At 42.5% G+C, this 26,383-nt stretch overlaps 1 protein-coding gene and 1 long non-coding RNA gene across 6 annotated transcripts in view; one reads left to right on the top strand and one right to left on the bottom strand.

Annotated features, from left to right (window-relative positions):
* LOC306665415 overlaps positions 1-26,383 on the bottom strand; it is a 461,853-nt gene that overhangs the window by 24,094 nt on the left and 411,376 nt on the right. The window lies entirely within an intron of this gene.
* Positions 1-26,383, top strand: part of SASH1 (SAM and SH3 domain containing 1) — a gene marked incomplete at its 5' end in the record, with an annotated part of 289,754 nt that overhangs the window by 225,483 nt on the left and 37,888 nt on the right. For 4 of the 5 annotated variants that reach the window (XM_079146821.1, XM_079146820.1, XM_079146819.1 and 1 more), the window contains 2 exons: positions 1,841-1,953; positions 7,252-7,353. In XM_079146821.1, the coding sequence (XP_079002947.1) occupies positions 1,841-1,953; positions 7,252-7,353 (215 nt within the window). Of the gene's footprint in view, positions 1-1,840; positions 1,954-7,251; positions 7,354-20,034; positions 25,829-26,383 lie in introns of those variants that run through there. The other variant, XM_079146822.1, reaches the window with a different exon arrangement.

The raw sequence follows: 26,383 nt of genomic DNA, 5'->3' as shown, positions 1-26,383 counted from the left end.
TGGCAGGGACAGTTATGGGGTTGTTGCCCCTGGAAACTCTCTAATGGTCTGACATCATGGGAATTTGCCCAGGCTGCTTTGTGAAGGCAGTTCTGCCCTACTCTGGGTTTTTCTTTTGTTGTTGTTTAGATGGTAAGTAAATATGCCATCCTTTTGAGGCCTGGTCCTATAATTTATGTTTCCCCAGTATTCATAGAGGAAACCAGAACAAATCCACTTCCAGATTCCAGTCTGACTGAACACGGTGATCAATAAGCAAACATTTTTTTTACTCCTTACCAATGACACTCCGTGTCTTTCTTTAGAAAATCAAATATCCTGCCCTGTTCAGAATGCTTCATCAGTTACTCCTGCACAGAAACGGGAACAGGGGACCTGGACATCAGATACCCCTACCACACACCTGGCTTCCTTGGCAGCACTCAAATGCCATTACTTTGCTATGATGTCCTGCTTAGAGGAGATCCTCTGAGATACCCCCAGCTTTTCCCTTGGGTACACACCCAGGATCATTTGTGATTCCAAATGAATCTTGTATTCAAATGAAGTGTTATTTAGAAAGAAAGCTATGGAGAAAGAAAGGTGAAGAGGGAGAGAGCGGAGAAAGGAGGAAGCCAGCATCTTACCAGCTCCCAGGCTTTGTTAAAAACCCAGCCAACACCCCAACGCCGCTGTGCTCAGAGGCAATGGGGACAGTGAAACACACTAACCCAACAGGCATCTCTCCTCACCTGGCACACGCTGTCACTCTTTGTACCAAGTGGCAATGGAAATTTGAGGGGCACTTCTGGATTGATTGATTGATTGATTACAAAATGGAAATGAGACAGGGAACATAAATTCCAAGATAGGCCCTGCCTGTCATGGGTTCCTAGGAGTCTGCAGCTAGACCCTCTTGTTTTGTCCCTGCACACCAAGGGTGAACCAAGCCAGGGCTGAGATCCTGATGACATCAGAAGTATGTGAAGAAGACAGGGCAAAGGAGAAAGGTGAGGGGCTGGATGTTGGCTTCCACCCAGTCTGTGGGTACCTACTGTCACTGATGTCCTTTCCCACATAATGACCAAGGACACAGCTGGCCATCCTGCCTCAAATATATTAGGGGTGATGCAGTCTGCTTGCTTTGCAGGAAAGAGGCTTTCCAAGGATCCTAATGGGGATTGGTCTTCAGTGGTCTTGAGTCGGAAGCTGACCTTTCCTTGTAGTTTGGACAATTATTATGAAGATAATACTTCCAGATATAAATGCCCCTAGTACCTTTCCTCCACTGAGCTCAGCGTGCTTCATATCATATTTATTATCTGAACTTGTCCTGTGAGGACCTGTGGTCACATGGCTCAGCAGGAATGTAGGACTGGAGCAAACTGCAGGGTTTGGCTCTGTGGCCTTACCTTTATCTGCCATGACAGAGGGTTCTCACCCATTTCTCCCAAATATACATTCTTCTTATTTGTATTCCCAGTGGAAGGAATCTGAGAGCTCTTGGCCAGAGGAGCCCTGGAGCTCAGGTCAGATCCAGTTGTTTAAATTAGATCTCTGCCCCACCTGTCACAAGGAGCTCCCTGTCAGCTTTCTTCCAAAACTAGATGCTCAGTTGCAAAAGTGCTGGTCGTTTTGAAAGATTCCCACGTATGATAGCCTCCACGTGTTCTCGGAACCCTTTTCCCAAGGAGCCATGCTCACTGGCATCCTGAAAAGCAATACGTTTCTGTTCCGTTGCTCCAGCAGTAGCGGAAGGTGCAGACGGTGCCCCTCAGCAGCATCCTGCCCTTGTTCCAGATGATGCGCCCTGTTTCTTCTCTCATTTTGGCTCCTGATGCCCTTTGTCTTCAATCTCCAGGAGAAGACGTCGGTTATGTCGCCAGTGAGATAACGATGAGTGACGAGGAGCGGATTCAGCTGATGATGATGGTCAAAGAAAAGATGATCACCATCGAAGAGGCCCTCGCCAGGGTAAGAGAGTGCTGCCTCCTTACACTTAAAATGTTTCGGGGCACTACAGGGTCCAGAATCTAATATCTAAAGTAATTTGGTGGGGGGAAGTGCCCGGGAATGGACCCCGGGCCTTACATGTGCTAGGCAAGCATTCTACACTAAGCCACACCATCAACCCTGGACTAGAATTTTGCCGATATTTCAATGGCCATCGCTCACCTGCGTTGTCAGATGAAGTATTGATTTGATTCTACGCGATGGCGAGCATTCCACCTTATGATGTAAGATATCTAGATGGGAATATGGGAACAAACGAAAGGCAGGTATTTTCATCTGTGGACCACTTCAGTGAGTGAATGACTCTCTGAATTCCATTGGAAAAAATTGATAAGAATGTAATCAATGATTAAGAATCAATTTTTAAATGAAAATTAAATGTATTATAAACATCAGTTCTAAGAGGCCAAAGTTGTGTTTCAGGTATGCCTTAAAATTTTGCTTACATTCATATCTAAGGGAATATTAGCTGCAGTTTATTGTGTCTTTCCCCTGACCCTGAGTTAAATTAGAAGCCAATTAGCCTTTAGGCTAATTGTTGTTGACCAATGAACAGACTGATTGTTGAATGGTTGGTTTCTTATTGTACTGACTAGTCATAGACAGGATTAAAAACTAACGGAAGCCTTCAAGTTACTGTGAAACCATTGAATAAGTTGTCATTTTGGCTTTGTGTTAGTCCATTCTGTGCTGCTGTAGTAGAACGCCATAGACTGGTAATGTGAAAAGAATGTGAACCTACGGGCTCCCAGTTCTGGAGGCTGGGAAGTCCAGGTAAAGGTGCTGGTAGGTTTGTGTTGGGGGCGGGCACCTTGCATGCAGTGTTCTCTGGAGGGGAGGAAGACTGGATGCTCACACAGCAGAAGGTGGAAGGGCCAAGAAGGGGAAGGAGGCTAAACTCACCCGTTTATTAATCCTACCCATGAGGGCAGAGCTTTCATGGCCTGTTATCTCCCAAATTCCAATGCCCACCTCTTAACACTGCCACAGGGGCAACCAAATTTCAACATGAATTTTTTTTTTTTTTTTTGGCAGGGAACATTCAAACCAAAGCCACCATTAAATGGAAACTTAAAGGTCTAAAACCTCAATAAGCATACTGGGTTTAGTTTAGAATACCTGACTCTAAGCCTCAATAGCTTTAAATTTAAAAAAGAAAATTTGTTGCTGAAACAATGCTGCAAGGAAAAGCCCTTCTGTGAGTGGAGGGTGGGCTGGGTTTAGTAGGAGACCAGAGAGATAGTGCTACCTTGGGATACCCATCTGCTGACCTATCTCCATCTCTGGATTTGGAAAAGTGGCAGTGACCTTGGCCTTCAGAGTCACCAGCAGATTAACGCAGTGGCAATGGCAGGGATGGTGTTGGCTGGGTTTACTGCAGATGAGCAGGTTATGCTGGGACAGGTGATGGAGCAGGTGACAGGTATCAACATCCACCGTGCCGACCTCCTGTACCTTCATGCTCAGCCTGGTCTGTCTCCTTTCTATGGGCTTGACCTTCTGGCACAGCTGTTGGCTGAGACAAAAAGCCCCCCATACATTTTCCCTCCAGTTCCATTCCTTGGTGATGCCATAGAATTTGGGGAAAATCCAACTGAATCTCTAGAAAACGGATATGAGAAGAGTGGACCTGCATCGAGGTTCACAGATAACAGTGTTTACCTTTCTTCTGAAGAGTGATGCTCTGCACCTGCTTAATAGTAAAACTGAAGACATCCACAGTCATCTCACTGCACCTGTGTTTGAGAAGGAAGTTGCATGTGGTATACCTAATCCAGTTTTCTTGGAGCAAGAGAAAAATGTTAAAAAGTGACCTAACCTTGTCCAACTTATATAGCATATTTCAATAATTGAAAAAGAAACCAAAGAATGCTTTTAAACCTGGGGAAGAAATGGAAAAAAAAAATGCTTACAGCTTTATGAGCTCGTAGTTTTAGCAACTAGCTTTGTTTACATCAGAAGTGAACTGAATGGGAAAGTGATCCTGGTGTAGACTTGCTTGTCGCTTTCTGTCATGCCGCCTGGCTGCTGCTGGGTGGGCAACTTTGCCTAGTTTCAAATGCAGCCTCCTTGCTCATCAAGACTTCAAGAATATCGTCTGTAAGGCAACCCAAAAAAGCAGTCAGGAGAAAGAAAGAGTTGCATTCTTCACACTTTAGTAGCTTCACCGTACAGGGCTGGGTGCCCTTTGACAGGTGATGAAGTGGCAGGGATGCTATTTTGATTGCTCTTCTCAGGGCAGCATGCATCTCCATTACTGGAACCTAGATGGGATTCATTTTAGCCAGAGACAAAACACTTCAAGTGAATGTGATCAGGAACAGAAAACAGTCAGCACAAAGGTTCTGCTTCCTTCAGCTTGTGGCCAGCTTGAGAATCTAAATTTACTCTATCACTGTATAAAAGAAATGATAAGATAGACCTCTTATAACAACCATGATGAAAATACCCAAACTCCTCAGGCAGTATCAGGTGTATCATTGCTCCAGGATGTCAGGTGGCCTAGGCCTTCCACTATCAATCAAAGTTGCAAAGACTCATGGGTAGAACTTCTGGATATGAACCCTGATTGATAATGACACAACATCCATCAGCAGAGGAGCTTGCCTATGCACCATTGGAGCTGGATGTCACAGGTTTTTCTTTTTTTTTTTTTTTGCCTGTGTTCAAATTGAGACAGTTGGGTCCATCAGGCTTCATTTGTATGAATTTGATCTCATGGATGGATGATTTTCCCACTGTAAATTATACAGCCATGATTCACACCCCTGGAAACCCAGTTACCCAATACAAATGAAGATCAAAGTGAAAAAGACTACAAGTTACTAATGTGTGAAACAATATTGTAAGCCTCAAAAGCATCTGAAGAGAATGAAGCTCACTCAACTACATGCATTGTACTCTTTTTCCATGCCTAATTTATAAAGATAGCAAACTTAATTTATGATTTTTACATTTTATTAACTCTATACTTCCATCCAATCTAGTGACATTTTCAACATTTTCTAATAGTTTTGTGATGAATATTTACTATATGTGTTTTAAAGAAGTCAAGCTCATTAGTTAAAAAAAAAAAGTTTAGGCAGCTCAAGATAATCAGCAGGTTTTAAATAACATGGAGTCCAGGTACTAATCTCAAGGATATACATGGTTCTTGGCAAGTAAGTTCAGGGTTTTCAGATCTTTATAATGGCTCTGCAAGGTGAAGAAAGCCCAGTGAGATTCTGGGAAGTTATAGGTTATTCATTTATCTGGCTCGGTGTGTGTGTGGTAGTGGGTGGGGGGGTTTGCTGTGAAGCAGGAGAATAGGGAATAAACTTGTATTTAAAGCCTTGGGTAAAAAAGAATACTGTGAATTGTTTTGGCATGATGATACTCAGCAATGATGGAGTTGGGTTTTAGAAAAATATGTTCTTTGAAAACTTAACTGAAAATTGGTGTAAAGGAGAGTGGGAATGTTAGGTGATCATTGTATTTCCTTAAAAATATAAATCCTGCTATTAAAGACCACTCATGCAATGTGATCTAAGTTCTAAATATCATGCATTTATCCATCTGATAAGCATGATAAGTTTTTTGGTTCCTCAAGACCACACCTGTTTAAAAGCGAAAATAAAGTACTTAGATTTAAAAAAAACAAACTAAGTTTATTGAGGATTACCGGTTAGGAATCTGTATCTTTTTTTTACAAATGAAGTTTATTTAGCTGTTCCAGGTAAGTTGAGGCTAAGGTGTAGTGTGAAAATGGAAAGAAAACCTGATAATCCCATAATGATCCCATTTGCCAATTGGCAGCTCTTCCTGAGTATGCAGGGAGAACATAGCATCTCAAAAACCACATATCCACATGGGAAGAACATAGCATAAGTGTAGCATTAAGTATACTGTAAAGATTAGAACGATGTAAATGTCCCTAATGTGTGAGAAAGACTAAAATGATTACTGTCCTAAATAACAAAATGTCTGAATATATGGTGTTGATGTGAACGTGGAGGGTTTCAAAAATCTGAAACTACAGGGTAATGATAATAGTACTATACAAATAGCTCCATTGCCTGGGTACAGGAGGTCAAGAGCTTTGCTGCATATTTTACTGAATTCTGGTTCAAGTCTGTGAGATAGATTGATCATTTTCCCCACTCTCTGGGTGGAGGAATTGAAACAGAGAGGTTAAGGAATTGCCCGGGCTCCCAGCTGGCATTTGGTGTCTGGGTCCAACCTCTTGCCCAATAATCAATCCTGCCTGCATCCTTCCACACAGATGTGCAGGAGAGAATTTCTGAGGGAAAAATAACATTTAGAAAAGTTGCTTTCTCCTAGAGGGATGAGGGTCGGTGTGGTGGCTTTGCTGCGTCCCTCAGTTCCAGTGGTTCAGACGTGTCTTGTTACTATCACCTGGGCTTCGGATCAGGCTATTTCTGTTGTTCATTTGCTTGGTTCATGGAGCATAATTTGATCAATGTCTTAAATTCATGTCTAACAATGACTTTATGATAGAATCTTAATGCAGTGACAACTTAATTGTACTAAGTAGCAGAGCTCAGTTCTGTTTTATGAAAGCACACCTAGAACTTCTCACATGCCATTCTCAAAGATTCTTCATCTGATTTTGCTAAGTCGAAATTTCTCCCTTTTCTAAGGCATTTCACTTGCCTTTCTGTTTATCAAAAACCAGAGACTTCGTTTCTAAACAGAAGCTTTAAGTATCTGAAGATATTCCAGTTGTCTGGTCATTTTCCTCCCTATCCTCAAGGGTCCCCAGTGAACCCCATTCACTTGTTAGGTAGTGACATTGAACTCATCAGGTGAAGTTCTCAAGAACAAGAAATGCGTTTTAGGTCTGCCTCAGCCTCCTCCCTGTGTCACTGAGACGTCTGTAATCTCCCCCGTTGTCTCCTGAAAAGAGACTGCTTTTGACTTCCACATGCTGGAGGTGTTGCAGAGGCTACACTGCAAATGATTTCCGTTTTCAAACTTAAAATTGCACTGAGGAAAGATGCCTTTGGATGTTGGAGGGGAAATCAAGGCTTTCTGTGGAAGGCGGGAGACAAAGGGCCCATTGTGCCTGTCTGTCTGATTTAGATGAAAACCCGCAGGGCAGGGTATTCCTCTTCCTCTGGTTCTGGGAGACTCGTCTTGGGTTGGCACTTGGTCACCAACAGTGGCATGAAGAAGGCCCCCAAAGTGACCCTGCAGCCCCATGGTGGCCTGCGTTCCGCCATGATGTCCATTTCAACTTTCCACTTCTTTTTGCTGCAGCTCAAGGAGTACGAGGCCCAGCACCGGCAGTCGGCGGCCTTGGACCCCGTGGACTGGCCAGACGGCTCCTACCCGGCTCTCGATGGCTCCTCCACCTGCAATGTGAGTTTGCTGGCCCGGGGTGTCTCAACCTCCCCTGCCACTCAGGGGTGACCTGAGCCATTTCCACCTCAGTGTTGCTTTCTTTAACTCCCAGCTCTCCCCTGGGCCTGAAAATAAGGCCTCTCTTCTTTTCTTGCTAACAGAGACTTGTGTATAGACAGAATCATGCTTTTATGCTGGGCTTTGGCTTGTTTGTGGTAAAGGGTACACAACAAAAATTTTACCATTTTAATCATCTCTAAATGCTCAGTTCAGCTTCATTAAGGACACTCACAATGCTAGGCAACCAGCACTACAATCCACGTCTGGTGGTTCATCATTCCAACAGAAATTCTGCACCCATTACATAATGGCTCCTTATTCTCCCCTCCCCCAGCCCCTGGCAACACCACTGTACTTTCTGTCTCTGTGAAGTTTACTATTTAAGGCACCTGATAAAAGTGGGATCATACATTTGTCCTCAGGTATATGGTTACTTTAAACCACAATAATTTTTTCAAGGTTCATCTACATTAAAGCATATATCCAACTTTATGCCTTTTTATGGATCTATAATGTTCCACTGTATGTATATACCATTTTGTTTACCCATTCGTCCATCAATGGACACTTGGGTTGCTTCCACCTTTTAGCTATTGTCAACAATGCTGCTGTGAACATTAGTGTCCAAGTATCTCATTGAGTCCCTGCTTCTAGTTCTTCTGGGTCATGGCTCTGGTAAAAATTTCTAGGTTACATGGTAATTCTATGTTTAATTTTTTCTTTCCTTTTTGTGGCACCAAGGATTGAACTCAGGGTGCTCAACCACTGAGGTACATCCCCAGCCCTTTTCATTTTTTATTTTGATATAGGGTCTCATCCCATTGCCCAGGTTGCCTCAAACTCAGCCTTGTGAGGAGCTGGGATTAGAGGTGTATGCCACTACACCTGGTTATGTTTAATTTCTTATTTTTTTGAGGAACCACTATACATTTTCTGTAGTAGCTGCACCATCTTACATTCCTGCCAGCAATGCACAAAGTTTCCAAATTTTCTTACCATTCCTCAGTAATGTTTAAAAATCTTTTCCCTTGTTTTGATAATAGCCCTCCTAATGGTTATAAAATGTTATCCCATTTGTGTTTTTATTTGCATTTCCCTAATTAATAAGGATGTTAAACATTTTTTTCGTGTACTTACTGGCCATTTGTATATGTTTGGATAAATGTCTGTTCAAGTCCTTCACCTATTCTCAAATTGTGTTGTTATTGTTGTTGGGTTATAGTTCTTTGTGTATCCTAGATATGAATCCCTTATTCTATGTATGATTTATCAATATTTTCTCCTGTTCTATGAGCTGTGTTTTTACTTTGATGTACCAAAGTTTTAATTTTGAAATCCAATATCATTTTTTCTTCTGTTGCCTGTGTTTTGCTGTCCTACCCTAGAAATCATTGCCAAAATCATTGTGAAGAAGGTTCCATCTTGAGTTTTTGTCTTTTTTTTTTTTTTTTTTTTTTTTTTTTGGTACTGGGGATTTAACCCTAGGATGCTTTACCATTGAGCTACATTCCCAGCCTTTTTAATTTTTTTATTTTGAGACAGGGTCTTGCAGAATTCATGAGACTTGCCTTGAACTTGTGATTCTCCTACTTCAACCTCCCAAATTGCTGGGATTGCAGGCATGCACCACAGTACTCAGCTTCTAATTATTTCATAGCTTTTAGCTCTTACATTGATCTTTCACCCATTTTTAATGTTTGCATATGATGTAATATATGGGTCCGGCTTTATTCTTTTGCTTGTGGATATCCAGTTTTTTCAGAACCATTTGTTGGAAAGGCCATCCTTTCCCCAGTGAATGGTCTTTACCCTTACTGAAAATTAGTTGACTGTCTATGTGAGAGTTTATTTCTGGGCTGTTTTGTTCCATTGGTCTAGATATCTATACTTTGCTAGTACCATACTATTTTGATTATCACAGTTTTATATTGTTTTGAAATTGGGAAGTATGAGAGCTCTAATTTTATTTTTTCTTTTTAAAGATTGTTTTAGCTAGTTGGGGGTCCCTTGAGAGTCCATATGAATTTTAGGATGGATTTTTCTATTTCTAAAAAATGTGCCCTTGATGTTTTGATAAAAACTGCATTGAATCTACAGGAAAAAAATGTATTCTCATCTGAAAAATATGAAGTTCTTTAATCCATGAATCTATCTTTCCATTTATTTAGGTCTTTTTAAATTTATGTCAGCTATGTTTGCAATTTTCAGTGTATAATTCTTTGGTTAAGTTTGGTCCTGAGGGTATATATGTTTTTCTTCTTTTAAATGCTGTGTGCGTGTGTGCGTGTGTGTGTGTGTGTGTGTGAGGATTTTCTACATGTAAGAGTATATCATTTGCAAAAAGACATAATCTGACTTCTTCCTCTTTGGTTTTGATGAATTTTGTTATCTGTGCTGTTTTTAATGTGACCAACATAGTGCTTTTTAAAGTAGGGGTTTCACAGGGATTATAGGAATTGAAGCTCCAGAATTTCAAGTAGACATTTAATGGTACCATGACAAAACTGTGTGGATAAGGAATGGAGGGGGTTATCCTTTTCCATATTTTCTACAGATGTTTTGTTTAGCTTGTTAGTTTTTATCTTCCTTAAAATTTGGAAGCAACTCTTCCTCTGTGTCCCAGCCTCTTGTCCACGCCCTAAAACATACCTCTTTTCTCACAATCGTGTGTTTCAAGAAAGCCTAAAGGTTTCCCATTTCTATAAATAAATTCCAAACTTCTTGGCCCACTCAAAGCCCTGTGTGATCTGGCTTTGATCATTTTCTCCGATCTGATCCTTCACCCTACACCCTGTGCCCTTTCCTCCAACCACATTGGACCCTGCATACATTACTGGACCAACTTAGTGCTTTACCACATGCAGTTTCTGCTACCTAAAACATATCTTCCAAATTTTTCCTGGTGGGACCCTATGCATCCTTCAAGGTAAAGCCTGACTCCCGGTTCCAACTCTGACTTTCCTTAGCCTCCTCAAGTGTATTTATTGCTTCCTATTCTGTGCTTTTGTTAAGGTAGATTTATACGTCAACCCTAAACAGTTATCCTAGCATATCAGAAATCATTGTACATTTCCTGGCTTCTTGGAAATCACAAGCTCTGCGAGCAAGACAGGCATGCTGTGTTCTTTGTCTCTCCAGTGAGCACCTAGTCCAGTGTCCAGCTCATGTTGAAATGTTTAATAAACACAGTTATATTTGAGCATTCATGCTTCCTGGCTGCTTTAAGAGCAGGTTTTATGTTTTGCGACTGCAGATTGAATCTTTACCTTTCTTTGCATCTAAGCAACAAATGGTGGTTTATCAGAAGTGAAAGGAACCCTCTTAGTTCCTTCTTATTCCTAATTTCCTGAAACAAGGACCAGGGTGCCCCAAGGATTATGAGATCAAAAGCCCTGCCCAGTTTGCTTCTGTGTGAAAGAGACTGAGACGTTACCATTTATAATAATAAATGTGTCATAGGCCAGCCAGCCCTGTGTCCTGGGACTATGAGGTAATCAAAAGAACCATGTCCATGGTTTACATTGTGCCTTTTTGGTCTTTTATCCCAAGTTCTAAAGACTAACATAATTTAAATTGTGAACCTAAAGAATCCTGAAGAATAAATACAGTAACTCGGGACCAGTGTGATTCAAACCCAACTCAGGCAAGAAAACAGATCCATTTGTCCAGAGTGGCTCTTTGTGTATGAGACCCACTGTATACTCTCCTGATTTAACAGCATCTGAGTCAGGGAAGTTAGAAGACTTTGTCTGCACATAGAACTGTGTTAAAACCTCATATGCTTAGCCTGCAAGGAGAGATTCTTGTCTCGTTTAGGAAAAAGTAAATGTATGTTGAATGCTGTAAGCATTTTTTACAAGAGGCTAAGGAAGAATCATTACATTCTGGTTTGTTGGACCCCTTTCAGGGGTTAATCATAGCCATCACTTAGCTATAAATTCACAGAATGAAATTGGTTCTTCTTAAGGGTTGGGCATTTTATTCTCTGGAGCATTTCTGCATTTGTTCATTTGGGAGACATTTATGGAACCCTTGCCATGTAGCAGGCATAGTGCTAGAGTTTGGGTACAAAAGTGAAGCAGAAAGAGGCAGCCCTGCCCTGACAAAACTTGCCCTTTAGTGCAGAGCCCCAGATCAACCCCACGTGTGCATAGGAGTTTGACACGCCACGTCCACATTTCCACTATTAACTTCTTGCCAAACTGTCTCTCTATATGGCTTGAAAATAAGCTCAGCCTGTTGTCATTGGATGAAGGACCAGACGTAATCCTACGCTCCCTCCATTAGGGTACAAACTTCCACATGAGTGACATTTTCTGCCAGGCCCAGGGGTGCACAGGTGCATGCCTGTAATCCCAGTGGCTTGGCAGGCTGAGGCAGGAAGATTGCAAATTCAAAGCCAACCTCTCCTACTTAGTGAGGCCCTAAGCAACTTAGTGAAAGCCTGTCTCTAAATAACACTGTGAAAAGGGCTGAGGATGTGGCTCAGTGGGTAAGTACCCCTGGGTTTGATCCCTGGTACCAAAAAAGGAAAAAGAAAACAGTGTGTCCTTTCTTGGAGCTGAGAGTGGCTGATGAGAATGTGGCTGTTAATGAAGGGAGTTTTCTGAAGCGTTATTTACCCTGTGCACTTGGCTCCTTGACTTCCTCCATTGAGTCTTGCCTTTCAAAACTATAGTCAACTTCCACCATCACTGAAGTTTGCTTGAACGTCATCGCAAACCTAATGTGTCTGACGCTTGCTGCTCCTGTCTTACTGTAGCCTTTCCTGTATTTTTATGGTGAGTCAGCTTGAAATACTCCCATCCAGAACATTCTTTCTCACTATTCTGGATTTGCCTCCATAGCAGAGCAGTTAATATCAGATAATTCCCACTGTGTCCTCCTTTGGCCGCCATGAATTAGGCAATTTTCAGCTTTCTATCGATTCTTTTCTATACTGAGATGTAAATAGCCCACTGGCTCTGGTTGGGAATGCCCAGGCCATGAAAGCTTCGGGGATCATAAGGCCTTTGTCACCAGACCTCAATGCCTATATTGATGTCTGACATGCCTTAGGACTTCATTTGCACTGATTTCATAGGCTCCCCTACCCCCACAACTGACATTAGATAATTGCGTGTTGCCTCACAATAAATCCATAGGCACATTCCTCCTTTCCAAGAGTGTTAAGTACTAAAGATAGTTACCAGGGGAAGTGAAAAATAGCTTTCTCTTTGCCAAAAGAGAATCTGTTCTGCGCTGTTTCTCATTAATAATAAACTTCTGTTGGGAGTGTTAGCATTTTAAAGAGGGGTTTTGGTGGAGACCTTAACTTTATTCCTTGTTAAACATTGAATGTTTAAAGTTTTCCTTTTAATTTATATTAGTAATTTTATGTTCATTTGTTTTCTGCCAGGGGAAAGGTTATAAGAGCTGTTGCTCTCTGCTATCTATCAGCTTGGTGCCTGGAGGTTCAGTTTACCTTCTTGTTAAGAAAACATTTAAAGAAATCATGCTTTCTGCCTCACTAGGTTGCATAGCTTTTTACTCAAGATGTAAATCTTACTAAATCATTTGTTTTATGCTTTTGCAAAGCTGGTAGGTAAGAGTTGGTGATTTGTTCCTGGTGCTTGATATCATTGAAAATGTTTGCACTGAAGTCATTCCAAAACGTGCCAAATCCATGCACTTGATAATGACATTACTTAAATTATTTTAAAAATGTGTAATGTATAAAAAATAAATTAAAACAACAGCAATGACAGCAAAAGTACGAGAACGCTTAACAGTCTGTTGCCAACACATATTTGGTTCTCGTTCATTTGCTTCACTTCATATAAAGCATGTTCCCCCCAAAGTGGTCATTGTGTTTCTGGAGCTGGAGTTCTTTGGCAGTGTGAAGCTGCTGTTGTGACGTGTGTTTGTGAAGTGAGTTATTTTGTAAAGCCTGTCTTTCAGAAGCGGTCACTTTTGCATTTGGGGAGATTTAAAGAACTGGGAAATACCTCTGCGGCTCAAGTTATAAAATGAACTGTGGTGCTACACTAATGCCTTCCATCCACGTGCATCTCTTCAGCCTTTCTGCCAGATACACATACTGCCACTGACGTGGTTTGAGGTGCCGGAGAGCCACATGGTTGAACTGTGTCCAAAGTTTGAGGTAGCAGACAGACAGAAAGCCACGTGGCCACTTGTTTTGCTTTTTTTACAAAATGCCATTTTAAGTGACTCCTTGATTGAGGACTTTGAAGGTCTCAACTAAAATATCTCCCATTCTAGGATGTTTCTGTTGGCATCTGTTAAAAGTTTGGGGCACTTTCTAAAATTGGAATCCCTGAACTTGTCCCTCTTCAGCAGCAAGGTTTACTTAGTGATCGGTGTCTTCTCCTCTTCTCCTCCTCCTCCTCACCTGTATCAATAACAGGCATTGTCTTCAATAAGCCAGATGACTCAGATATGATGTTTTGGAAGGAGAGGTTCCCACAGCTTTAGTTCTGAACTAGAACTTTCTGAAAGACAATTAGCAATTCTAGTATGTGCAGAAACCGGGTCATCCCTCGCAGTTCATTTTTTGTGGTTCTTGCAGAGAAGGGCTTAGCTTCTGTTATGGTGGAAGGAAAGGCTAACGATGCAATCGCTTTTATGGACTGTGGTGGGAGACTAGTGCACGTGCTTCCGGGGGCCCTAAGGAGTTTGAGTTTTGACTCCTTTGAGAAGCAGATGGTAGAGCCTTCAATGAGTATATCCGTGATGCTGTTTTTGGAGTCTGCTATTCTGGGTTGAACCTGATTTTTTTTTTTTTTTAAATGGGATATTCTTGATGTGTTTATTTTGAATATATTTTTTAAAACCAGAGGAATTTTTAGAAAATGTGTGTAAGTTAAAAATTGTTGGAAATTTTTTTGATTGTCTCTCTATTATCTATCTGTATCTATCTGTCTGTCTATCTATCTATCTATCTATCTATCTATCTATCTATCTATCTATCTATCTATCTATCTGTCTTTCTGTCTGTCTGTCTGTCTGTCTGTCTATCTATCTATCTATCAAATGGTACTGGGGATTGGACCCACAGGTGCTCTACCACTGAACTACATCCCTAGTTCTCTTTCATTTTTATTTTGATACATGATCTCACCAAGTTGCCCAGACTGTCCTTGTGGATCCTTCTGCCTCAACTTTCCAAGTAGCTGGGATTTCAGGTGTGTGCCACCTTGCCCAGCCAGTCTTATTTTTATTATTTAAAGGTGTTCAAAGAAAACATAAACACCAATGTCACTGAGGTCATCCTACATAACCTGAAGGAAGACTTTTTTATGTCAGCACATGATGAATTTACAAAATCTCCCACCTATAAATACTCCTGGCAAGTAAAAAAGTGTTATTTCCATATTTTCATGATGTGGATGGTGTAATTTGTTCGATACATAAATTATGTGAAAATGCATGTATGCCATGGTCATGAAGTTGGCGATATAGGAACCATTTTGCTACAAAAATGGTGGGCCTTGATTCCGCTGTCTTCTTACATCATTGTGTTTTCTGGTAAGGAAATTTAAGAGAGGATAGATTCCAAGTGTAGAAACAACTCACATTTCTGAATAAGTGGTTTCCTTTGCTTGGTGTTTACTTTTTCCTTTGTGTTTCTTTTCTAGGGAATTCTTTCATAGATCTGAGTGTTGATGATTTCAACCTAAAAGAGTTCTAAATGACAAGTTTGTTGTTGTTGTTGTTGTTTTTTAATTTATGGATAGAAAATCATTCTACTTATTAAAGTTTTAATGGTGCTAGACTTAACAATGGGATGGTTGGACATGTGCTTTAGTATTTTATTTCTCACACAAAAGGTGAGTTTACTCAACTGGGCAAGGTAGTGCATGCCTGGAATCCCAATATCTTGGGAGGCTGAGGCAGGAGGATCACAGGTTTGAAGCCAGCCTCAGCAACTTAGTGAGCAACCTAGTTAAAAAATAAATAAATAAGTAAAGGTGAATTTACTCATTTCACTTGAGAAAGTAGAAAAGAGGCCTAGCGATAGTTGCCAAAGGACATTTATGCTCTGAGTTCTTAGAACAGATATCAGCAATACTCTACAGGGCTGGAGATAGAACCTGGGACTGGCCCATTCTAGGTAAGTACTTGACCACTGAACTGCATCCCCAGCTCAGCAATTCTTCATACCACTTTTAAGTTATGTTGTGCCAGAATAATTAATCCTTTTCTAGATATTTCTAGGTGTAACTATGTTAAAAATAACTTTTATTGATTCTGGTCTTTTAATGCAGACTTAAAGTCTGCAGATGGTTGTTCTGATTTTTATGAGTAATTTCTGTGAATTTCCACTTTATATGTTTGGGTGGGAATATACAAAAAGAAATATTACCAGTATTTTCATAAATGGTAATTTTGAAACTAAAATGATAGTAAAATAGGGACATATTAAAATTCTTACTAAAAGGATAAAAGTAGTGATTCCCTAGGTGTCCAGTTTAGGGTAAGATTAAGAGGCAAAATCAATCCATTGGAAAAACATATACAGTGAGGTCTTTTGAGAAATAAGAAATGTGTTCCAACTGGATCTAAGCTGACTGAGAGCTGTTGCTTGGTGACTTCCTGTCATGTATTCCCTGCTGCCCACTCCCATTCCCAGCCTACTCCCTGGGACAGGGGCCAAAGTTTGAGGCCATGTATTTGATGAGTCCCTTAAGATCACCATGTTGAAACACAGTGAGATGAGAAGGAGGCACTTGCCTCTAACCAACCTCTGGAAATCAGGCATTTGCCCAACGTGGGCAGGAGAGGGGCCTGTTAAGCTCAGACGTGAGTCAGACCTGGGCCCAGAGCCCACCCTCCCTCCCACCTGCTAGCTCTGCTTCTGTGGCAGGTCACTCATCTTTGTGCTATAGTCTCCTTACCTAGAAGACAGGTCCATCCTACCCATTCCTTCAGGGTATCACAAGGATTAATGGCCCAGAGTGCAAATCCCCAGTGAATGTTAGCTCCCATTACTCTGTATAAACATCTTCTGCCCTTCCCAGTAGCTGTCTTGAAATTCTTGAGTTCTCCTAAAAGAGCTATTTTTGTACATGCCATTAAGTTTACGTATCAGTAGATAGATTGGTCAGAACAAATCTTTTTTAACAAAAGTGCTTGATTACGTAGTTATACTTTTACAAAGTGCATAAGCATTTTTTTGTTTCAGAAGACAACTCACTTTGATGTGAGTGGATCTAGGGATGGCTTCACGTGATTTAGCAAGCATGTTTGGCCGTAGGTGGACTTCAGGAGGGGTGAATTGTACTGAAATCATCTGGGGTTTCAGTGTTGAGGGTGATTTCTTTAAGTGTGTAGGTGTGGCTTGTACACCTGCTATGTTGGAGGACACTCTCACCAGAGGTGCAGAAATAACCAGAAGCTTGACTCTTTGCAAACTAATTGGCTATGTCTCTGTTTTCACCAGTTTGTGCAGTTACAGGGCCTTGAAGGTAGTACCTGCAGACCCTCCTCAACATATCAAGGGCCACTTGAATACAAATAAATACCAACAACATGTGCAGGTACTACATAATCTGGAGATGTCTATTATAAAAGTTTTTAACCTCGTATAACTTTTGGATTTAATTTGGTCTCTTTTTTTATTATGAGGTTAAGCCCCATGAAATTGTACAGATAGTCAGCTTCTGACCTATAAAAATGTCACTTTCATATATTGAACCTGATACATGACTATCAAATAAGATCTACATACCACTTCCCCCCGTTAACTTATTATGTCTAAGTATAGGTGTAATCTGAATCGGGTTAGGAATTGGCATTTCAGTTTGCAGTAGCAGTTTCTTATTTTGCTTCTGGGAGCCACCTCAGGGAGTTTGAGGATAAGAGAGGATTTCCATCATTGGTTCTTATTGATTCGTCATGTCTATTTCTCATTAAATCATATGCTCTCGTGCCAAGCCATACTTATAGGGTGGATTGGAAAGATACCAGGCCCTCTTGTGGCTCATGGAGAGGATCCAGACGGAGCATCCAGTAAGCCTGATCCTGTGAGCTGGGTCCTAAGCCAGCCCATTGAGATCGTAGGCTGCCCATCACCTGTTTAGAGTCCATTTGAATTTTGTCACCACAGTTACCTCTTATGTCAAAGCTCTAGAATAACAATCAGTCATCAGAAAATGGCACTCATTTGGAAATTGATATCTTAATTCTAATTCAACATAATAATTTCTATGAAAATATCCCTTTGCCTTCTACTGTCTTTTATTCTTTGCCCATCTTCCTCTTCCTTTTCTTACCACACCACCTCCTCTCTGGCAGTTCAGGCTCCCTGTACTATTGCTAGTATTATGCTAGTAGCATTGCATAATAGTTCCTAAAAGGATGTAACCCACTTTTTGGCCCAGAGAGTAGATGAAAGAATGTCATCTCAAGCATTCTTTTATTCATTCATTGAGCAAACATTTATTGAGTACCTACTGTGTGCTGGTTCCTGTGCACACAGTTGTGTTTGAAAAGAGAATACAAAGAAATGGATGGCATGATTGTGGACTCACTTGGGCTGCACCCACCTGGTGTGAAGGTGCACACGGGAAGTCCACTGAGCCCTGGTGAGCCATTGGGGAGGCCTCCCCAGGCAAGGTGACAGAGTAGGAGTTCTCCAGGGATGGAAGAGAAGTGCAGGTCTGGTGAAGGGAGCAGCAGGTCCAAGGTCTAGGTGAGGAACTGGGTAAGTTTAAAATTTGGGTCGTATGAGAAAAGTGATTCAAGTAACATGAAACTTTTCCCTTTGTTTGTATTTTAGCTTCCAGGAGATCCATTCTGTGTTTGCTCATTCTTATTTAGGAATTTGTTCTGTATTGGATGTCTTGGTCTTTTAACTCATTCATGTTTTATATCTTGTCTTGAGGACTCATTTAATTGCATTCATGTTCTTATTAAATTATTTTATACAGTGAAACAATTAGGAATTTCTTTACCTCCTTTTATTTTCTCCTGGTAGAGATACAAGATCGGAAGATCTGATTTTTTTCAATGCTTTCTCATTTTCTCATTCTCTCATTCTCTCTCTCTCATATTTATTTGAATAGTTGTCATGTGTTTTTTACCTTGATCATTCTTGGGTGGCACTGGTCACATTTTCTATTTGTGCTCATGTAAGAATGGCCAATTTTTGACCCTTTGCCATTCAGATCTGCCCTTTTTCCAAGATAATAGTTGAGAGCTTTTCTCTGTGTGTTGCTGCTGGGGCCTGATGAGTGGCCAGAGGCATGGCAGAATGTGTTCTCCCCTGGGACACCTGTGCTCTGCCTTCTCTCTCCCGAGACTGTCCAAGGTGCTGTAGCAAGTTCAAGTCATGTGGTTTGTGGGTGATTGGCAGGGCAGAGCCACCCTTCCTTCACTTCTCCAGTTCTAGTGAGTTCCTTTGAACCAGGCTCACTTTCAGTCAGGATCAGCCTCACCATCGACTTCCCTCACATCACTCTTTGCTGCCCAGTAGCCATCGAGATGGGAAGAGGCCGTGCACTCCCCTTCCTTCCAGATTTGGTCTTACATGAAAGAATTCTCTGGACTTTTGCCAGTCTGGCTTTTGGAGAAGTCGGGGCCTTCAGGAATTCCTTCCTTACCTTGACCATGGAGGGTTTACATTTAATACATTGGGACATGTACCTTTCCTTGTTTGGTTGCTCTTGGTGGAATATCTTTGCTAGATTTTGGGAACTTTTTTTGGAGAAACAGGGCTGTTGTTCGTTTTTCTAGTTGTTGTGAGAAAGACATTCCGTGGTTCAGTGTTTGGCAGAGATTGTGCCTGGTAGTTTTATCAGTCAGATGACAATCAGTCTTCCCAGCTCTAAATGACTCCTTTTAGAAGGTAGGGATTCAGCCTAGATGGCTTCAGTTTGGAACTTGAAGTAGATTTGTTTATTATTCATTCTGCAGACAGAGGGAGGATCAGTGTAAGATTGTAGATTGTGACTCTGGGGTGACAGTCTACTTCTAGCTTTGACAGATGACTGCTGACCTGGTGGCAGGAATTTGGGTTGGAGGAAGGAACTTAGTGCATACACCTTCCCTCCATGACCACTTGGCCCCGTCGATTCTGTATTTCTACATCGTCATCTGCCTAGACAAAGTTGTTTGGCAGCCCTGTCCAAGAAGTCATCATGCCTGATCCATGAGTCAGTCAGGCTGAGATGCCATAAAAGTAATGTGACTTTGTAACACCACCCAATCCCCTTGGACACTGAGCGCTCTGGGGATGAACACTTCATTAACTCCAGAAACTGGAGACTCCAACGCATGTGTAATTGCCCCACTTGGCAGTGCTTCTTTGAGTCATCCCTCCTCCGTGGCACGGGAAAGTCCCATGTACTTGGCATTGAGGGGCTTGGGGTGCCTCCCACCTTAGGTGCATGTTGGTCCGCCACTCCAGTCCTGAGAGGGTCCTGCAGAGCTGTGGACAACCTGCCCAGCACCCCTTTCTACCTTAACTTTGTTACTGTAGCCTATTTAATATGGACAGCCGGTTCCTTAACCTATGGGCAGGGTGACATAATTCCACACAGAAAAATCTCCCGAAGATTTACAGATGGAAAGGAATTCAGCCCTCTCTCCTCCACCCGCCACCCCACCCCACCCCTCAGGAGCTGAAAGGCACTTATTTCTTTGCTCCCTGACCACTTGCAGATTTGGGGCGAGCGGGTTCACCTGTGTTCTGAGTCACTGTGGACTTGATAGTAGGATTCCTGACATCTTCTGTTTTTTCCTACTCTACTCCTTTTGGGGGAAAGTAGCAACATTATTTGGGGTGGTTAAGAGCAATTCAAAGCTCACGGGTTTAAAAAAATAGAATAGAGTTTGTTGTGGAAGGGAACATCCATTTGCTACTCCTTTGGGTTCATCATTAATTTTTTAAAGTTTCTTAAGTGAATTAAGTGCTGACAAGTCTTTGCCCCTAGGGGATGGTAATATTACCTCAAATTCTCACATACTTTTTCCAAATAAAAGTATCCTATAATTATCTCCTCTTCTGCCTCCGCCTACTCATCTTCCTCTTTCTTCAAGTCTGGTGACAACTAGTTAATTTTGAAACTGCCAGAGAAATTATTTCAGTGTTACACGGCACCTCTGGGACAAGAATGGAATCTCATCTTTTTTTCCATATGCTGACAAAAATCTCCCAGTTTCAGAGGCAGTGATGTCACCATCTAATAAGCAAAATATTTCTTACTAAACCGATGAGTCTCCTTCCCTGACTTCTTCGTGATAAAAGAGGGGGAAAAAAACCCACAATGTGTTTTGTATTTAATAGAGTTACACATTTTTAACTGAATATGACTTCTTTAAACACAGTGAGACTAATTTTTTTGTAAACACAGAGAACGACACATCAACTCAATGACTATGACCAGAGACCCCTGTGGTGGCTGGACGATGCTCAGTCCTCACAATTGGGAAAATTTTGAACATAACCAGCTAGAGACGGTAATGCTGCCCCCAAGGTAGGGAGGGACCTTGAATGCATCACTTCTTGGACCATGGAGAGAGATCAGGCTTGTTGGAGAGATTATGAAATCCAGCTTGGAGAAGAGGAGGGGCTGGGAAGCCATTGCTGATTGCTGTCACATGCTGTTTATAAGGCACAGCATCAGCCAGACTCTTCTTTGTCCCTCTAGAAAGACGAGCATCTAAGGTCAGATTGGGCACAAAGGAGTGGGGCCTCAGGACTATGCAAACACTGGACTTTCAGGCTTATTTAGGAATATGAGAATGTCCCCAAACCTGAGACAAGTGCCCTCCCAGTGACATGCCTCAGTGTCCCCAGCCAAAGGTGAGTCCTTTCACACCCCAGTCCCTGTGTCTGTTTTTCATGTGTGCAGCTGACGTGAAGCACATGCATTTCTGAGCTTGCCTTGGAGCTCCCCCTACCCCTCGACTTTCTCAACTGTCACCTTCTAAAGCTAGGGATTCAGCTGTCTGATTTGTAGTCCCTGCCTTTTCAAATGCCTTGGATCAGTTCCTTCATTCTTTCATTCATTCATTCATTCTTTCAATTCCACCAGGAAAGGTCTACTTAGCACCAGCATAGGTGCTATTCTTATTTGTCTAAGAGAAGAGAATGTGGCAATGCCCGCTATTGGCGATAGTGTGAGGAAACAGACACCCTTTTTACTGCTTGTGAGATTTTTAAATAATACATGTTCAGAGCAAGTCATTAATATGTATCAAAAGTCTTAAAGATATGTTTTTACTCACCAATTCTACAGTCCAGTCATCTATTTTTTAAAAGTATTTTTAATCATAGATGGACACAATACCTTTATTTCATTTATTTGTTTTTTTATGTGGTGCTGATGATCGAACCCAGTGCCTCACACATGCTAGGTGAGCCACAACTGAGCCACAACCCCTGCCCTGCCAATCATCTATTTTCTAAAAAGAATGTGTTACATTTTAGAAATTTTACCCCAAAGTGTTCACTGGGCATTGCTATAATGTTGAGCATGAGAAACACAGAAATGTCCAATGAGAGGCATGACTTAAGTAAATGCTTCTGTGATGGAATGCAATTAAATTATCATTATATTTTTGTATTCTATTTGTTGACATGAGAAAATGCTCCACACATGGTAATTTTACCAAGTGGGATTTATAGCACCTTGAGTAGTATCCACAGAGAATTCTGGATTTCTCTGGAGGAACCTGCAGAGCACCAAAGGTCTCATGGAGGAAGTGCTATTACAGGCAGGTGTGTTGTTTCAACTTAGACCATGTATTCATCTGAGGAGTCTTTGGGAACACTGTGTCTATGGAAGGTAGGAAAGCTAAAGGTCAAATGTTATCCTTTTTGTACAGAAGCATAAGCATAAGGGCGGAATGTGTGTGTGTGTGTGTGTGTGTGTGTGTTGGGAAGTGGGAGACAAAATAAAGACATTACCACATTTGAGTATGTGGTGGGGGTAGGCCATTTCTCTTACTTCTTTATGTGTTTCTACATTTGCCAATTTTTTAATATTAAATATGTATTGTGTATAACCATACATAGATAATAAATGCCCTAAGATAGAAAAAATGGCTTCAAGTGTCCATGGTCCTCTCGAAGTGCAGGGAGGGACCAGGTAATACAGTGGAGGCATGATGTGTGCAGAGTCCTCAGTTGACTGCAGCTGGGTGGCGAAGGCCAGGAAGGTGTTCCAGATGGGTGGTCGCCGTGGAGCTCTCCCTAGAACAGGAGCCAGCAAGCGCAGAGGTCTCCCACACAGGACATCCTGGGGCACTCGAGATGATGTGAGGAGTGTGGGGTTGAGAAGCAGGCTCTGAAGGGCCTCTGCCCATAGTTTCTGAGGAGCGGGGAGGAGCGCACAGAAGCTGGAGCTAAGGGAAGGGACCTGAGCTCACAGAGGCATGTTCCGCAGCGAGCCCTCTGGACCTTGTTCTGGGGACCTCATGAAGTCAGATGCTCAAATCTGTGTATCTGTAAAACCTGTGCGCTGGTTCAGTTCAAGTCCAGTCCCTGGAGAACAAAACTAGTGAGGCCCTTCCCTCACGAGTTCTCTTCCCTACCAGTTAGGAAGTTTCCCAGGACGGCCTGGCCCAGTCTAGTTTTCAAATTTCCCAGTTTACCATGTCACACTATGAGGCCTGGGAGCTATGGGGCTGTAGAGTCGAAACTTCTTCACTCCTTGCCAATTACACAAATATTTATTGAGGGCTCGCGTATGGGCAGGAACTGACGAGGCGTTGTGAATACAAGAGGAGCAGAAAGAGGCCAGGTCCCTGTCCCTGCAGAGCTTCCGGCCTCTGAAAGACAAGTCCATGTTGTCTCCACTGGAGCCCAGTTTTGAATAGCTCTATGAATACCCTGAATTGTCCTCCAAGAGGTGGCAGCAATGACATTGAAAAGGTGTATGCAATGTCAGCCCTCTTTCCCATTCTCTTCAGCAGGCTCTGAGGAGTGGGGCAGGCAGGGAAAACGAGATGCTCTTCCCTCCACCTTCATCTTGGTGTCTGGATAAGTCTGCTCCAGAGCCTCACTGGGTCTCGCATTGACCTGGGGCTTCCAAACCTACCAGGCACTAGGCCTCGCACGCCAGGCTCCTTCCTTCCTCCCAAGAGCCCAGGTCGCTTCTCGTTGCCTATTTTAGAAAGGAGCGAAGTTGAGAAACATGCTCAAAGCCACCCACTCTTCCCAAGGGCCACAAGTGGGATCAGAACCTGCATCTGCTTCATGGCAGAGTCCTAGCTCCTAATCCTGGTCTGGCCTCTTGGCATCTCAGCAGCCTGTACCACCCACCCTCAAATGTCACGAGTTCCCAGCTTTTATGTGGGAAAGCTGTCCTTGCTTTTCTTTCCACAGCACTCAAAAGAGCAGTTTGTAAGAATTAAAATCAGCACTGTTTGAACTTCAATCAATAATAAAATAGAAGACCGCAGAGGTAATAAGCATTACCAAACTCCAGCTGTTGATTCTGTGCACATAATTTTAAAAACAACAGCCTTGTAGGGTAAATATCATTATGCCAAAGTCACTCGTGGAGGAATCCTTGGACCCCTAGAAGTAACATGAGTTGCTGGAAGATTTGGAAATGAAACCTGGGTTGTTCTATCTCCAGGGGCCCAGGACTGATCCTCTTCCTTGGACCCCATCCCCACTGGGGCATACTCGTTTTCTTAGTTTCTCCTATGTAACAAGAAGATTCGATCAGGTCTTCTCCTGACAGTCTTGAGGAGTTCTAAGTGAACATAGAGTAGTGTAGGGAGCAAACCCACAAAGTTCCAAATTATCCCCTGCCGTGCTGTCTGTGAAATGGGGTCATGCATGTAAACCCTAAGCACAGTACCTGGGAATGGAGGGCCTTTGGTAAATTCTCATCCTTGGACGTACAGCACTGGCACTGGAAAAGTACCTGCCATGGTTTGATTTGGGGCATGTGTGGTCCCGAGCTGGCTGTGGGAAAGGGAGTTTGTAAACCAAAGTGTGTGGGAGCAGCGGCTTGTTGAATGGGGAACTGGGTAGTACAGGGAAGCTGTGGCAAACCCTAAAGGGAAAAAGAAAAGGAAGTTCCATGAAGGATGGGAGGAGACACTTCTGGGGCAGAAGACTTGGGGGAGCGTGGGATTGATGCAATTCTTGCCAAAGAGTGAGCGAGGCCAGCCAGCCAGGGAAGAAGGGCAGGCTGGGCCCAGAGAGGGGAGGGGGTGCTGGCAGTCCGCTCCAGAACCTGGGATCTCTGCAAGGTAAACCCTGACCTTCCACTGGGGAGCTGTAGATTCCAATACCCACTTTTTCTCTTTGTTTAGGCACCTCTGATCCCCTCCATATCTAACCTCCTGTTTTTTTAAGGAGAGGTGGTCATTAGTACTCATTGTGTTCTGCGATGTCCTCCGAAGAGACCGGCCCATGCATAATACATAAGAGCCACACAATGGGAGAGACCGCTGGCTCAGACTGTGCAGGGGGAATAAATGACTTAGGACTGAATGATTTCAGCCCTGGAAAGATAGACATGACTCGCAGCCCACGTCATGGAGGCTTTATATGGGTTTTCAGTCCTGTGTTGTTTAGACGATGCTCTGTTTAAGTAACAGCATGTGCCTGGCGCTCCCCAGAGACCCCTGAGAAAATTAAACGGTCATCTTGTGACACAGTCCCCAGGCTCATGCTTTCAGAATGCCAGAGAACTCAGCTGCCCTGAAACGATCCTTGAAGCGATTTGGGGAGACAGTTTTAGAAGCCTCAGTGACCGGGAAACAGCCTACGTTTACTCTCGTGGTTAAAATAGAAAAGGGAGTGGGGAGAGAGAAAGTGACAACTCTGGGAAAAAACCAAAATCATAAGTTTTAATTCAGTAATTTCAAAAATAGCCCCTGGAAGGTGTCTATTTTCAATTGAGACCACTCCCTTCAGGAAAGGTTTGGAAGAATATCTGCAAAAGAGATCTTTTTTTAAGTTCAGTCACTTTTAAGGGCTAGTCCTTGTCCTGGATTTGCTCAGATTCTCGCGTTCTTTCTTTCTTTCTCTGGAATTCCATAGACAGCAATTAAGGAACTGGAGGCCAGCAGGAGGTCAGAGAGCCTTCCTCAGTGAAAACAGGGATTGTTGGCCATGCACAACACTCCCTTTTTTCCTTGTGGTGAATAGGAGATTTGCTTAGAGCTGATGACTTATGCCTTTCTTACAACTTATGCAGTTAGCGAGCGGCTGGGGAATCGGGCAGCAGGCAGAGAGGCTAATTGAATCCAGTGTCTTAACTTTCTTCTTCTTTGGATATTGGGCTGTGACGGTGGAGCCTGCCCCATCATGTAACTGCAGAGAACATGTTCGAGGAGTGCCCGATCCTGACTTTGAGATTACAGACTTGACGGATCAAGAGGAAGACAGTCCCGGAGTGGGGAGGGGGTGGGGATACCGGACCTTTTTCAAACTGCCCCTTACGCCTGCTAAATGCCGAAGCCGGTAAGTCACCGAATGCCTTTCATGAGAAAGAAAAACTTTTTTCCTATCGAATCAAGAAAAAGCTTTTTGATTGCTCCTATGATGCATCTTTCTTTTATCCTTGAATTCCTCTAGATTTGTCCTTCTTTGCTTACTTTGCTGCCTGTAACCCTGAGCGTTCTTACCCTGCAGTCTCCCCTGTAACGGTGCATAGCTTTTGGAGAATAGTAAATATTATTTTGAGAATGCGAGAGAAAGAGTGTGCATGGATAGGAACTCAGTTGTGAGCTGTGTAGACTTGAATTCAGACAGCGCTGTACATTGTTTTTCGTAAGTTCACAACGAATGGGTTTTCTTCTCTTAACTTTAATGCCATGACAATCTGGACATAGGAAGATGAAACGGCTATGTCTGACGATGTGCTAGTTTGTAAAGAAACTGTTGGGTGACTTTTACAAGCAAGTATATTTGCAATTTGAAAATAATTCTCCGAAATGCTTATTTATCTTACAGTGTTATGAGGCACTGGGGAGATAAGTTGACTTTGTCTGGGTGTTAATTGTGACAGCGTGTCGC

This window comes from Sciurus vulgaris, assembly GCF_902686455.1.
Source record: "Sciurus vulgaris genome assembly, chromosome: 7".
Lineage (NCBI taxonomy): Eukaryota > Metazoa > Chordata > Mammalia > Rodentia > Sciuridae > Sciurus > Sciurus vulgaris.
This window is presented reverse-complemented; position numbering and strand designations above follow the sequence as displayed.